This window comes from Topomyia yanbarensis, chromosome 1 (genome assembly GCF_030247195.1).
Source record: "Topomyia yanbarensis strain Yona2022 chromosome 1, ASM3024719v1, whole genome shotgun sequence".
Lineage (NCBI taxonomy): Eukaryota > Metazoa > Arthropoda > Insecta > Diptera > Culicidae > Topomyia > Topomyia yanbarensis.
This window is the reverse complement of record NC_080670.1, coordinates 173,831,352-173,845,345: the sequence shown is the minus strand read 5'-3', so window position 1 is coordinate 173,845,345 and position 13,994 is coordinate 173,831,352. Positions and strand designations below refer to the sequence as shown.

Here is a 13,994-nt window from a genome sequence, read left to right as displayed (position 1 = left end):
CTCACCTCTCTAGCTAATTGTTAAGGACCGCTGCTCGAGCGATTTTCCTCAAATCATTTTTTTATTTTGAAATAAGTTCGATAACAGTCTTAATTCACTACTTTTTGTTTTCATTTAAGTTTATAGTAGTAGTCCGTTTGCTGGAACGCTTCAGGGTAAAACAAACTGTACTCTTAGACAGTATTTTCTTTCCAGTAATAGACCCTTCGTGACATTAAACAAAATAGATGTTTTTTTCCTGTAAAGAAAGAAATACTCTAGTTGCTAAAAGGATATTCTCTATTGGGGTTAATACGTACGTGTTCTAGGAATTCCATCTGGGGAAGATATAATGATCCAGTGATGGTAGTAGATCAGTTGAATGCTAGGCAAATGTATTTTACAACACTTAGGGCATGTTCAGGAGCGTTTTATTTTGTTTAGGAGTTTCAAAGTAGAACTGGAACTGAAACATCCACATCCCCAGCAGAGCGTTTTGTTTTATAATTTCGAACAGTTTTGTTTTCAAATTTAAAACTTAGGGCATGTTCAGGAGTGTTTCAGTACCAGATTCATAATTTTGCTAGTTCTATTAAATAAAACTAAAAATTTTAAAACTAGAACTTGCTGTCCCCAGCAGCAATTTTAGCGGGTGTTCTATTCAGTTTAAAATTCATTTTCCGCCATGCTTTCACCCAGTCAAAAAGGGCAAGTTGCTGGCTAACGGGGGGCTATTTGCCAACTCGGATGCGCTAATTGCCCTTCAATTTGCTAGCAAATTGCTGGAAATTAGGGGGCTATTTCAAATGCAACATTTGGGCGATTTGCAGCCGTCATTTTTTGCCGACCAACCCGCCCTTAAATCGCCCACGGAACGCGCCTTTTAAACGCCCTTAATTGCCTCATATGAAAATTAAAAATAATACTTAATACTTAATAATACTTTCGGATTCATTATCTACTCACATATACTTACCAGTATACTAGGTAATCACCACCAAACTATAGGAAGAATCAATGGTGAAATTGGTATTGCACTCCAAAACTTACCACAATCTGACGTTCATTAAGACTCTATCTCAGAGATCTTGTTCCACTTTACTTACACACGATTCCACAATTTCCCACAGTCTTTGGCTAAATGAAGTGTACTAGACAAACAAAGTAAGGTTTATCGACGAAAAAATCAATTCATTCACTTTTTTTTTTACTTTATTTTTACGTGACTTTACGACGAAAAAATCAATTCATTCACTTTTTTTTTACTTTATTTTTACGTGACTTTAAAATTCATTCACTGATTTTTTTCCTTTATTTCTATAAAGTAACTCTTAAGTGACATCTTCATGGAAAATAACAGGTAAGTTTATTTATGCGTGAATGAGTACAAACGTTGAAAAAAATATGTGTACTGGTGGGGCAAGATGGACATTCTTGATTGATTCTATTTTTTTTTTTCAATTTGTTTATTTGATAAGGCACGTATGCGTTAGCTTAAAGGTGCCATTTTTTCATTGTTTTACATTTTGAATTTCTTAAAACTAGGGGGTTACACATTTCAATGTTATTTTGTTTTATATAATGAAACTAAAAAAAAAAACTTTACAGCTAACTTATACATATAAAAGAGGGTATAATATAATATTCGTAAGATTTGGGGGACGGGTCATTTTGTGTGTTCTTTGTATAGCAATTCACTTTATGATTTTTAGAAGGGAAATTGTAGGAGAAATTAATTATTAACTAAGCGGAACATTTTACAAGCTTATTAACTAGAAATAACTAGAAAGAGTGGTTCAAGATTAAGGGGAATTAATTAGGGCTATTTTAAAGTAGTGGTACTGTTGGGCATTTCTTAACGAGATTAAATATTGATCAACTAAAACTAAGCACTTAAGTTTTGGGAATATATTCAAGGGGAGAAGGGGATGAAGTCATACATCTGTGTATCAGAGACATGGGAGGGAGAGCGGACAAGGCTGAAGGGGGGTGGGGGGTGAGATATAAACTTTCAGTTTCCGGCATCAGGAATTAACGGCCAGGATTACAGATTCGAACGGATTGATCAACTAACACTAGAAGATAGGGGGCACATAAGTTTTGGGAAGATATTCAAGGGGAGAAGGGGTGAAGTCATACATCTGTGTATCAGAGACATGGGAGAGAGGGTGGACAAGGCTGAACAGGGGGGGGGGGGATATAAACTTTCAGTTTCCGGCATCAGGAATCAACGACCAGGATTACAGATTCGAACGGATGTATCAAGTATTGGGACGCCGGGCGGTTTTCCTCGAGCCGGCAGGGGTTCCTCCAGACGATTTCGTAGTACGGCTCAGATACGGATCGGGAACACACCGCGCTGCGTGTGTGATGTTGTACTGTAGATCTCGTGTTGTTGGTTCATTCGACAGATGTTTTGTCTCGTCTTGGAGTCGTATCAAACCATCGTTGGGGTACGGTAGGCGGAAGAGGGCACTTCTGGGAATAATAAGAGAAAAGATAGGGGCATTTAAATTTGGATATTGATGGTTTTGAGGAACGTGTATATAAGGGACATGTAGAGAATATCGCGGCTTGCTAGTACATCTCGAACCGGGACATGATTGATTCTATTGATTCGTCCTTATATGAATGTCTCGCGTGTAAAAACGAAATTCTAGCAATCAAACGTGGAGAATAGAGTGCCCAGAAAAATAATGAATTTTTGAAAACTCAATCGGCTCACCCCTGAGTCGATTCCTAGTCCCACCAGGAGTACTTGCTAGAAATTTGAAGCAAATCGGACAACTCTAGCTACCGGACCAACGTGCCTGAAGTTTGTATGGGATTTTTCGACAATTTACATGTAGAAAACCCACAAACTCCCATTTTCACCGCTAGGTGGCACTATATGCATCGTATTATCACTGTAAGTGAAAATAAGAAAGATAATTTAATTGCCTACAACTTTGTCGAAGACTGCTAGTCAATCCGACTTTGGTAAAAGAAGTTATTGAACTTTTAACGAAGTGATGTCTGAGTCAGTTTTGCATGGGGCCTGGCAGTGCATGGTTGCGGATTGGTACTCGATTACTACCAACTATACATTTTTGTGAGATAATGGTTAGCTTTAGCTGAATGGTATGTTCACAAGAATTGTAGTACATACTATGAGTTACGTTTTGGTTAGAAAATTTTAGTTGCACCTGTAACCGCATAGAGGGCGCCAACACTAACTTTTCATTGGAGTGAGATAGAATATCGAGATGTTCGGAAGAATTATTTAAAAATGCTTGCTCTACAACTTTGTGGAAGACACCTAATCTCTATCTCTTTCCTTTGAAAAGTTAGTATTGGCGCCCTCTATGCTGTAAAATGTCGAACTAAAATTATCCAACCAAAACATGACTCGTATTACCTACTCTAAATCTTCCGAACATACTATTGACCTAAACCTAACCATTATTTCACAGAAGTGTTTAGTTCGTGCGAATCAACAATCATGCACTGCTAGGCCCCTTGCAAAACTGACTCAGACATCACTTCGTTAAAAGTTTAATAACTTCTTTTACCAAAACCGGATTGACTAGCAATATTCAACAAATTTGTAGGGAATTAAATTATCTTTCTTATTTTCACTTACAATGATAATACGATGCATATAGTGCCACCTAGCGGCGAAAATGCGAGTTTGTGGGTTTTCTACACGTAAATTGTCGAAAAATCCCATACAAACTTCAGGCACGTTGGTCCGGTAGCTAGACTTATCCGATTTGCTTCAAATTTGGAGCAAGTACTCCTGGTGGGACTAGGAATCGACTCAGGGGTGGGCCGATAGGGGTCATTTTTTTCCTGTCACTCTAGTGGAGAACCATCCAGTTAACTGAAGTCTCACATGCAGTAGACTGCAGGATGTGCGTTAATGTGACCGAGACTAAGGGGTCATGCATAAATGACATAGCATTTTAGGGGGTAGGGGGGGTACACCAAATTTGTGACGAAGTGTGACGAGGGGGAGGGTAGGGTCAGAAGTTGTGCGACGTAGCATTAAGTTTAAATTTTTTGGCGGGCATCAAAACCCATTAATTAGAGAAAACAATTTAATCTTCCTCCATTCCTAAGTTGATTTTCACGCGGTTTTTCATTTTGTAAATTTTACTGTTCGCGGAATGGCAGGCTCGCAAAGAAAGGGATAGATTTTTCATGCGGATTAAAATTTCCACATTAGTTAGCTAATATTGCTAACTAGTAAACTTATTTTGGTAGCTGAATTAAATTTTCTTTCGGATTCAATCAAAGAAAATTTAGTAATTTAGTTGAGCTTATGCTTCCTAAAATCGTTGGCAGCTGCCGGATTGTGAACTTTTCTTCATGCTTTATGACATGTAAAATTCTAAACAAAACTATCCACACTATATTTGTCATGAAATGGGCTTCTTTTGTAGGCAATTTGCTGTTATAATGAAAATGTTGATAAAAGTCGTCAAACATTTTGTAAGGACATATATTTAAAAGAATTGAAAAACATATGTAATTTTTTCATCTCCCGGTCACGTTGCGTGGGGGGGGGTGGGTTAGAGATATGCTACGTCATTTAGGGAGGTTAGAATTTTGTGACCAAATGCTACGAGGGGAGGGAGGAGTCGAAAATCGCCAGAAAAAAGCTACGTCATTTGTGTACGGCCCCTAAGTACCGAATTCCTAGAACCTGGAAATGGTACACGATTTTGTGCAGGTCCCATACTATGGCTGTGTGTAATCGAGAAACTGATGTTTCCAATTACGCATTTAATATATATCCTTTCAGTTTCGTATAAGTGATTCTGACTGATCATTTGAACTGATTATATAGCTCTCTTTATGACAACGGCATAAACGATATTAGAAAATACACCATTTGCTTCAACTCTAAATCGAACCCCAAAACGTTATTTTTCACTTCGAGTTGAACGTATATATTAAAAAGAACTACAATCCATTCAAAACCTTCGCTAGGAACTTTAAATTTTAATATTTTGTATTGTGATCATCCTTTCTGCAACATGTTCGTCTTACCCCCACTTACCCCCGTTTCACCCGTAGTCTGGAAAAAGTGAAGATATTTCTTCGTTTTTCAGTTCTTTAAAAATGATACTTGTTGATTTTTGTAACACAATCCCTCTGGGCACTCGAAAGCCAACATATGGAGCTACAACATAGAGTATTACATGTTGACATGAACATTCTCTTACTCTGTTGTTTTTCAATCTATCCCTAATATGTCCGTCTTACCCCCAGTTCCCCTACATCGCACATATTGATCACGTTGATGTCACGAGGTGTCAAAATAATATTCATAGTAGTCAGATAATACAATTAGGCTGGCATTAAACATCAATCTATATGAGCTTTCACATAAGTTTAACGTGCAGATTTTTTTGAGTGAATGTTTATCCGTGCACACATTTATTGTGGTATAAAAAAAACTATTCGATTCTGTCAAAAAAATGAACATTTAAAATTTTGACATTTTTTTCATGGTACACACTGTAACTCTATTTTTGCGCATTTGTCGGTTACCAATTGGAATTCATTCGCGAAAAGCCCAGGCTAGAAATGGACTGACATTTTGAATAAACGCGAACCTTTTTCAGCATGCCAGAGCATTGGCTAATGTTCCGTGGCAACGAAAGGATCTCAGTGCGTTTTCCATACCTAATGAATGCCTATCAATTTGACGATTGTTCCAATTGCAAATGAACCGTAAAAATGTTCCAATTCCCTCGGAGCCGCCCCAAATTTGCACTCTCCCGTACGCTTCGAAGAAGTAGATAATGCATTTATAAATATCATCGGGGAAAAAATGAGCAATATGTTCCGGAAGAACCTCGAAAATTTTGCAATAAAATTTGATTGCCGAAGCATTAGCAATGTGAACGGATGGTTTCGTATCAGATGTCGAACGGGGAGTTGCGGACAGGGGATCGCTTCCGCATGAGCTTCAGTAAAGCGCGCGAAGATGACATGGGTTGGAACTTGTTTCGCACTAAAAGAAGCTCCGCTAAGAATGTACATCGTTCGGGGTGCTAGAAACGACTCTCAATGTAAGGGCCATTAGGCTAACGATGATACATCGAAGAGTAGTTTCGTGCTGTTCGCTTTGTTGGTTTCTTTGAAGTAAGTCTGTTGTTTGTGAATGTTTATGGGATGCTTCTGAATCATATAAAATTCGGAACATTTTGTTGGTATAATGAATCTGACCGTCCGCGAGAAGTTGTTTTGTGCAATTTCTCACTGACGGCAAGAAAATGTTCTAGATTTTGAATGATTCATAAGCTCCGTATTTTGAAGAGAAATTGTTTGGATAACGATTAACTGCATATAATCTTAAAACATACTTAGGCTACAATAACAAATTAGTTTATGGCGATAGCCTATCTACTGTAGATAAGAAAATTTCTTCTAGAATCTTGTTGCTCCACATCCTTATCCAACTCTTGCATTCACACGCCATGGCTTTAAAAGCTTTATAGTCAACGTTATTAAAAAGATACGCGATGTTCCCGTCTCCACCCTTTAATTGCCGTTTTGTCTCTAAAAACAACTATTTGAACGACTGTTTGTAAATACTTTCCCTCTATCATCTTACAGTAACTACGACTGGATCTGGTTTCCATTTTAATATAAAAGCAATGGAACTTTCAATGATAGAATTTAATTTAGTGTTTCACTTCATTCCACTAGCAGGCATCCGGCTATCATCGTGCGGTTACAACTAGTGCTCCTACAGAGCTACTAAGCAGCAGTGTGTATAACCACCACCACCACCACCACCGGAAGGAATTTCAATAAAAACTTTTCACTCGCTCGGTTAGGCTTGAAAATGTCCGCAAAACTATTCCTACTGATGGTTGTGGCAACAGCTGTTCTGATGGTCTCAACGATAACACCCGTCGAAGTAAGTAACTAATTTGCGGTTAATTTGTATGTCCGTTGGTGGTTTTTCGTAACGAACGCAGAACTAAATAACTTTCAATGTTTTACCTACAGGCTCAATCGCCCGGTGCAGCTCCAACGTTTGAGGATTTAGTTAATGAAAGGGTAGCTAAAACGGAGCAGGTTTTGAACTTGATGATTGCCGGATCAACCGCTCCTCAGGAGGTGAGGGATGCGGTGCTTGCTAATGCCCAGGAGGAACTGGCCAGCTGCGTCCAGCAGGCCTCGATGATTGGAAACCAGGGACAGTTCTATGCCTGCACAGGTTGGGTGCTCAGGAATGCCGGTATGGCACTGAACGGAAGTGCATCTTCTGGTGCCAGCTCGGTTAACTGAATGTGGATTGGAAGGTTGTGGTGTTCTGATATGTGATAAATATTAGTTTTTTGAACAAATGTCACTTTTAAAATCAATGGTGTATGTGTTTTTTATAAAGTTGAAGAATTCTTATGGGCTAACTCGGAAGAAGTTTTATTTTTTTTTTTCATTTCGTTTATTTGATAGGCACAAATGCGTTAGCTTGGCGGTGCTGAATTCTTTTGCTTTTACATTTTGAATATCTTAAAACTAGGAGGTTACAATGTTGAAATATTTTTTTGACATTAAAAATGTCTTACTCCACTATCTGGGGCTAGGTGTCATTCTAAAATCTAAACTATCTCCCATGTAACGAAACTATGTAAGGTTTGCACGCTTATAACTCCGATATTACTAGATGGATTTTAATCATTCATACACCAACCGATTCAGAAACACCTAACTTAAATATTGGTAATAATTTAATATCTCCCCAATAAAAGTAGACTTTTGGAAATTGGTAAAATTAAAAAGTTCACGAAAAACGGGAAAATTACCATTCGTGAGGCAGATTTCTCAGACACAGCCGTCAAAAGAGGGCAGCTTAGTGACTCAATGAAAGACGAAAAGTCATAAATAGAAGCGACGCATATCCGTTTAAATCAGTTGTTGCTCTTGTCTCATACGAACAACATCGTCTCCGGGCGATGCAATAAGCGCTATCGATTTTCGGCAACGTTGGCATTTGCACACACTCGCACCTATGTGACTAAACCATATACGGTTAGTTTATAAATAGAGGTGACGCGTACCCGTTTGAATCAGTTTTTGTTCTTATGTCGAACGGGTAAGATCATGGCTGCAGCGTGTGGGCACTACAATAAGCGGTAGACGCTATGCATTTTCGGCAGCGGTGGCCGTGTGCGGATTTTTCGGGTACCAGCACGGTGTCACAGAATGATTTGCAAAGTGGGTGGGCGGGGTGGTTTGGATTTAATTCAATACAGTGTGTGCTGCTTAAGAGTGTTGCGTTTGAATAAAATATATTTATTTTTATGCATGCGTGTGCGTTGTAACTTGTTAATCCATGTTTACGGCGCATTGTAGCTGCCTAGGGTAAAGAGCCTATTGGTTTTCATATGTTTCATATTTTGACGTAGGACTTACGTCTTTCTTTACTATACTGGGTGTCATTTCAAAATTTTCAAAACGGATGCGTTACGTACACTTTGAACTCTAATAACTTTTCTCCTACTCAAGGAATTACTAATTTTGTTTCATAAATCGAAAGGAAAACGTTCAACGCTTGCTATTGATACCTTGTTTGCTATGTAAAACTTGTTTAAAAAGTTCAAAAACTACTTTTAATGCGAATCAACATTAATGCTAAAACCTATAAATATGGGTGTCACAGTTTTTCTTAAAGCCAGACGTGTGTAAGCCACAGAGCAGAACACACGTACGTGTGCTGCTCAACGAGAAGCTGCATTTTGACCACCAACCAAATCATAGCTACTGCCTTATCGCTGCCAACCAAGAACAGTCGTCGCCCTGCGTGAAATTCATTGCTCTCAGAAGTGGACAGAGTTACTAATTCGCAAGCTGCTCTTCCAGTGCAGTGGTCCGTGAGATTGCACAGAATTTCAAAACCTACTCTTCCGGAGCTCAGCCGTAATGGCCCTTTAAGAAGCCAGCGAGGCCTGCCTGGTTAGTTTGTTGGAAAATACCAATCTGTGCGCTATCCATGCCAAGCGAATAATCATCATGCCGAGCGGGAAACGGCGAAATAATATTCACAACAAACGGTCCTTATTAGGACCACAAAATCGTTCTCAGAAGAATTACAATTGAAATTTCCATTTCGTGCGTTGGAAAATAACTTCCCTCTTATCGGGTTAGTTATTTTCTATAATAATATCCGAAAAATGTGCGATAAAACCAATAAACTTACCAATTGGACGGAAGCAATAAAATACCTACAACAATTTGAGTCAGAAAAGTGATATTAACGGAAAAATGCTTCGATCGTTTCTAAGTGTTTGGCAGCTGAAGTTGCCGATTTGTTTTCCAACGTCAATTATTTGCGCTGTGCTGTACGGAACAGATTTTTGCGCGATTTGTTGGGAAATAATTAAAACAATTGTGTAGTAGATTCCGTAGATTTTACCGTAAATTTTGATAGAATTGATTTTGTAAAAGCATTAATTAGCCGTGCTTTGAATGGTGGTTTTTGCAAATCTTTCTAGAACATTAGTGAATGTGGAATGATGAAAATATTTTCATTTGTCGCACAAAGGGATGGACTACCATCTGCACTAAGAAGTTTATAAAAGAGATCGCATTCCGATATACAATGCTCATTCGATGTGAGCTGCGAAAGGGGAATGTTCGTGTATGTACGCAGCAGATGCGAATTCGGGCAAGGTTCGAATCGTTAGCAAGGATTCTCGTCTGGTATCACCAAACATAGTTATCTACAAACCGTTCTTTTTAGGATGAAAACATAATGGAGAAAGAATTGAATTAGAAAGTTCCATTTAATAAGTTTGCGCCTGTCAATTCTTGTGTACATTTACCAGTGATTCATATAAGCAAATGTTTATCAAATTAATCTACAAACCCGAAGGTTTTTGCAAGTCCTAGAAAATCAGTGAATGTGGCAATCTCATTCGACATGAAATTTCCAGTAAACATTCATTCAAAAAGTGCATTGGCTCAAATTATCCATGAATGTCATATGATATGCCCAAGTTTAGTCCTACGTCAACACCGCGGTTACGTCCCGGACATTACCCACTCCTAGTTTTTTATCAGTAAGGCATCTGACAACGTGCTTCTGTAGTTATTGCACTGTTCAGCAGCGTAGTATTTTATATAGGGGAGTACACTCAGGTTTTATTACGCGGTATTTTTTACGCGAATTTTGAAATTTCCGCGGTTTTCATTTACGCGTTTTTTTTTTAAATTTAGGCGGTTTTCATTTGCACGGCCTGTATCCCCTGCGTAAAAAAAACCTGAGTGTAATTGCATCGGAAACAATCACATTCCCAGCAGAACTTTTTGTTTTCTAATTTCAAACACTTTTGTTTCGTACTGTACACAACGGAAAATTTTAAAACAGAACTTACCGTCCCAGCAGCAGTTTAGGCGGGTGTTCTTTTTCGATTCAAATTCAAACCATGTCTTAATCGTTACTGGACTTAAAATTGTTTTCCCAGTTTATCCAGTCAGAGTATCTGTCCTGCCCTATGTAGTTAAAACACAGTTCTAATTGCGTTTTAAAGTATACAACAAATTGAACGGTTAGGTATACTAATTTAAATTTTAAAATATATCTGTTTGAAATTATGCAACAAACCGCTGTACTGAAGATATAATTATGTCAGTCCTATTACCACATAAAACACCTATATAACATAAAACGCTGCAGAATTGGTTTAATAATACAATGTTTACACTACAGAGTTATAACACGTTTTAATAATTAGCAACAAGAGAAAATGTCACCAAGATAGCATAAAACCCGTTTTAACTGGTAGTGCGAACGTTGCATAACAATGTAATTTATCAAATAATTTCTTTTTTTTCACCACTAATCGATCAAGAAATACTTAACCTTAAGATTGTTTACTTAAGTTCATTAATACATTATTGAAAATTTAAATGGAAAATGAAATTTCATATTTCATGAAGAATCTGTATATTTCCGTTGCTGGGCGTGGGCTTCCTCGTCACGGTTCTAAATATGGAACTTTTCTTTTAAATATATTTTCTGGACAGACCAGCCTATTTTTACTAGATGGATTAGCCATATAATGCCAATCACCTAGTGAGATACTTGATTAATTAATAGATTACCGTTAAAAGACCTTCAATAAATTATGTTTTAATTGGGAGGGTATATAGCAAATTGTAACATAAAAAACAGGCGAGTGAGCAAGAACTTGAGTCGATATGTGTGATAGATAAAATACATTTGCACGCTCTTGAAAAAAGCTACATTTTTAATGTCACCGTGGTCGTGTCCTGTACACAACCCTTTAATTTTTTTTATTAAAGAGAAAAAATTTACAGCTATCTTAAGACTAGAAAAAAAATTCTATATATAACAGAGGGGGCAAAAGATTTTTTTTTATGAAAAATTTTAAAACAAGGGATTCAATAGTAATAGATTTTTAGGAAATATTTACAGTTATCTTAAAACTAACAATATAGTTTGGTACACAAAAGGGGGAACAAATACTTATGAAAAATTTCACAGATGTTTTAAAACTAGGGATACAATTCTATTTACAAGATGGGGGACAATAGTTTTAACAAAGAGTAGATAGAAGTTTTATTGACTTGGTTATAGTTTGGTCAGGCTATGAAACCTTTACTAAAGGGCGAGTCGTTAATTATTTAAACACTTTAGATTGATTTGAAAATTGGCTATAAAGGGTGTACGGAATCAAAATGCATCACAAGAAAAGGTTCGTCAAAATTCATCCATTCAATCGATCAACTTAAACTAATGATTGATGGCAGAGCTGGCACAAACCTCGAGGAATTCGGATTCACAGCGGAAAGAAATATGCACACGCGAGAAACACTACAACGGAAGATTTATTTGAAGTGCAAATAAACTGAACTGTATGCGGTAAACGGTTTTACAAGAATGGCGGTTCCCTCCAAATGCGCTCGGTGCCAGGGTTGCCAAGTTGCAAAGTGCAGTTACATCAGAGTTGAGTGAAGGGATTATTGTTGTACTATTCCACACTCCTCCTCAACAAATATTCACTTCACAAAGGATACTCTAACCTCAACATCGTGCAGAACTGACCATGCTTCTGTGGTCCCAAAGGCTTGGTCATAACGTCTGCGACCATGATATCCGTTGGGCAATACTCCAAAGCAATTTCGTTCTTCTCAGACAACTCCTGAATGAACCTTCCTCTGGTGCTGATATGCTTGAATCTTCTACTGGATCTGTTCGATTGAACGAAGGCAAGACAACCTTGGTTATCTTCCTTGATTATAGTCGGCTTTGTTTGTACCTCACCAAAATCTCGAAGAAGCTGCCTCAACCAGATAGTCTCTTGACAAGCTTCTGAAAGGGCGACATACTCCGCCTCCATCGACGAAAGTGTTACACACGGCTGCCGGCGGCTTGTCCACGATATCGTACCACCAGCGTAAAAGAATACAGCTCCCGAAGTTGATAGTCTGCTTACAGGATCTCCAGCCCAATTAGCATCGGAGTATCCGATTAACGGTTCATCTACTGCACCACCAAATCGTAAAAAATATTCGCGTGTAAATTTTAAATATCGTAGCACGCGTTTTGCTGCAATCCAGTCTGCCTCTGTGGGTGCTGAAAACTTTCGTCCAAGTATTGCCGTACTGGCAGCGATGTCAGGCCGTGCTGCTACAGACAAATATAGTAATCCACCTACTAGACTCCGATATTTTGTCGAATCCTCCAGTAATTGACTACTCTCACCGGTTTTCAGGTATCCGGAATCCATTGGTGATCTTGTGGTCTTTGCGTGTTCCATACCATGTACAGTAATAAGCTTGTCGATGTACTGCGTTAGTCGAATTTTATAGATTCCTTTCTCGCGCTGCACTTCCATCCCCAAAAAATGTCTAATTTCGCCCAAGCACGTGAGCTCAAACTCATTACTCAGATTGTCGTAGACTGTCTTCATCTCCGCTAGGTCAGCTGATGCGAGAAGTATATCATCAACGTATACCAGTAAGTACACTCTCACATTTCCCGTGCACTTCACGTATAAGCATGGGTCCGCTGAAGACACCTTGAATCCCAGCTTCATCAGAAATTCGTTTAACCTTTTATTCCAACAACGTGCCGACTGACGAAGGCCATAAATGCTTCGTTTGAGCTGACATACAAACTCCTCCTTACCCGGAGCTTTGAAACCCGGTGGTTGGCGCATAAAAATGTCTTCGTCCAGTATTCCATTGAGATAGGCAGTCTTTATATCGATATGCTGAACTGTTAGGTTGTGTTTACTAGCTACAGCCAGAAACATCCGCAATGTAGATTGGCGTGTAACCGGTGCAAAAACTTGGTCGAAGTCGATGCCAAACTGCTGAGTGTAGCCCTGTGCTACGATCCTTGCTTTATATTTGACGATTTGATCCTTCTCGTTACGCTTAATCTTAAAAATCCACTTGGAGCCTATGATTTTTCGTTTAGGTGGCAATGGGACTAGCACCCATGTATCATTTCTTCGATGAGATTCTATTTCGTCTTCCATCGCACTGAGCCAGCACATGCCGCTACACTGACGGCATGATCCAGAACATAGTCATCTAGATGACGTGGAACTGCCCCTTGGTTTTGCCTGCCGGATTGACGCAAATTTCCGCCAGAAAAATCATCGTCCGTCTCTGGAGCGTCGAAATACTCTTCATCTGCAGATTCAGAACTTTTCAATTCTTCCTTGAACGGAATCAGTTTTATTTCTTCCTCTTTCTGTTGCTGACCTTCAGAAACTTGAATCTCGGCCGGAGATGTTCCAGTTTCTATTTCCATAAAACGGGCATCTCTGCTAATGATGATAGAATCGGTCTCACGATCTACGAACCTGTAGCCTTTGTGTTCCATGCTGTAGCCCACGAATGTCAATTTTCTAGCCTTTGGTTCCATCTTGCTTCTTTTGACATCGGGAACATGCACGTATGCTTCACTACCAAACACTCGCAAATGTCCGAGATCTGGTTTTCGCTCCCACCACAACTCGTAAGGCGTTTTTGGA

At 38.7% G+C, this 13,994-nt stretch overlaps 1 protein-coding gene across 1 annotated transcript; it reads left to right on the top strand.

Annotated features, from left to right (window-relative positions):
• Positions 1 to 6,635: 6,635 nt before the first annotated feature.
• Positions 6,636 to 7,346, top strand: LOC131681792 (uncharacterized). Its single transcript, XM_058962830.1, has 2 exons — positions 6,636 to 6,895; positions 6,988 to 7,346. The coding sequence occupies exons 1-2, from the start codon at positions 6,821 to 6,823 to the stop codon at positions 7,267 to 7,269; spliced, it is 357 nt and encodes a 118-aa protein (XP_058818813.1). The 5' UTR covers positions 6,636 to 6,820; the 3' UTR covers positions 7,270 to 7,346.
• Positions 7,347 to 13,994: the final 6,648 nt, after the last annotated feature.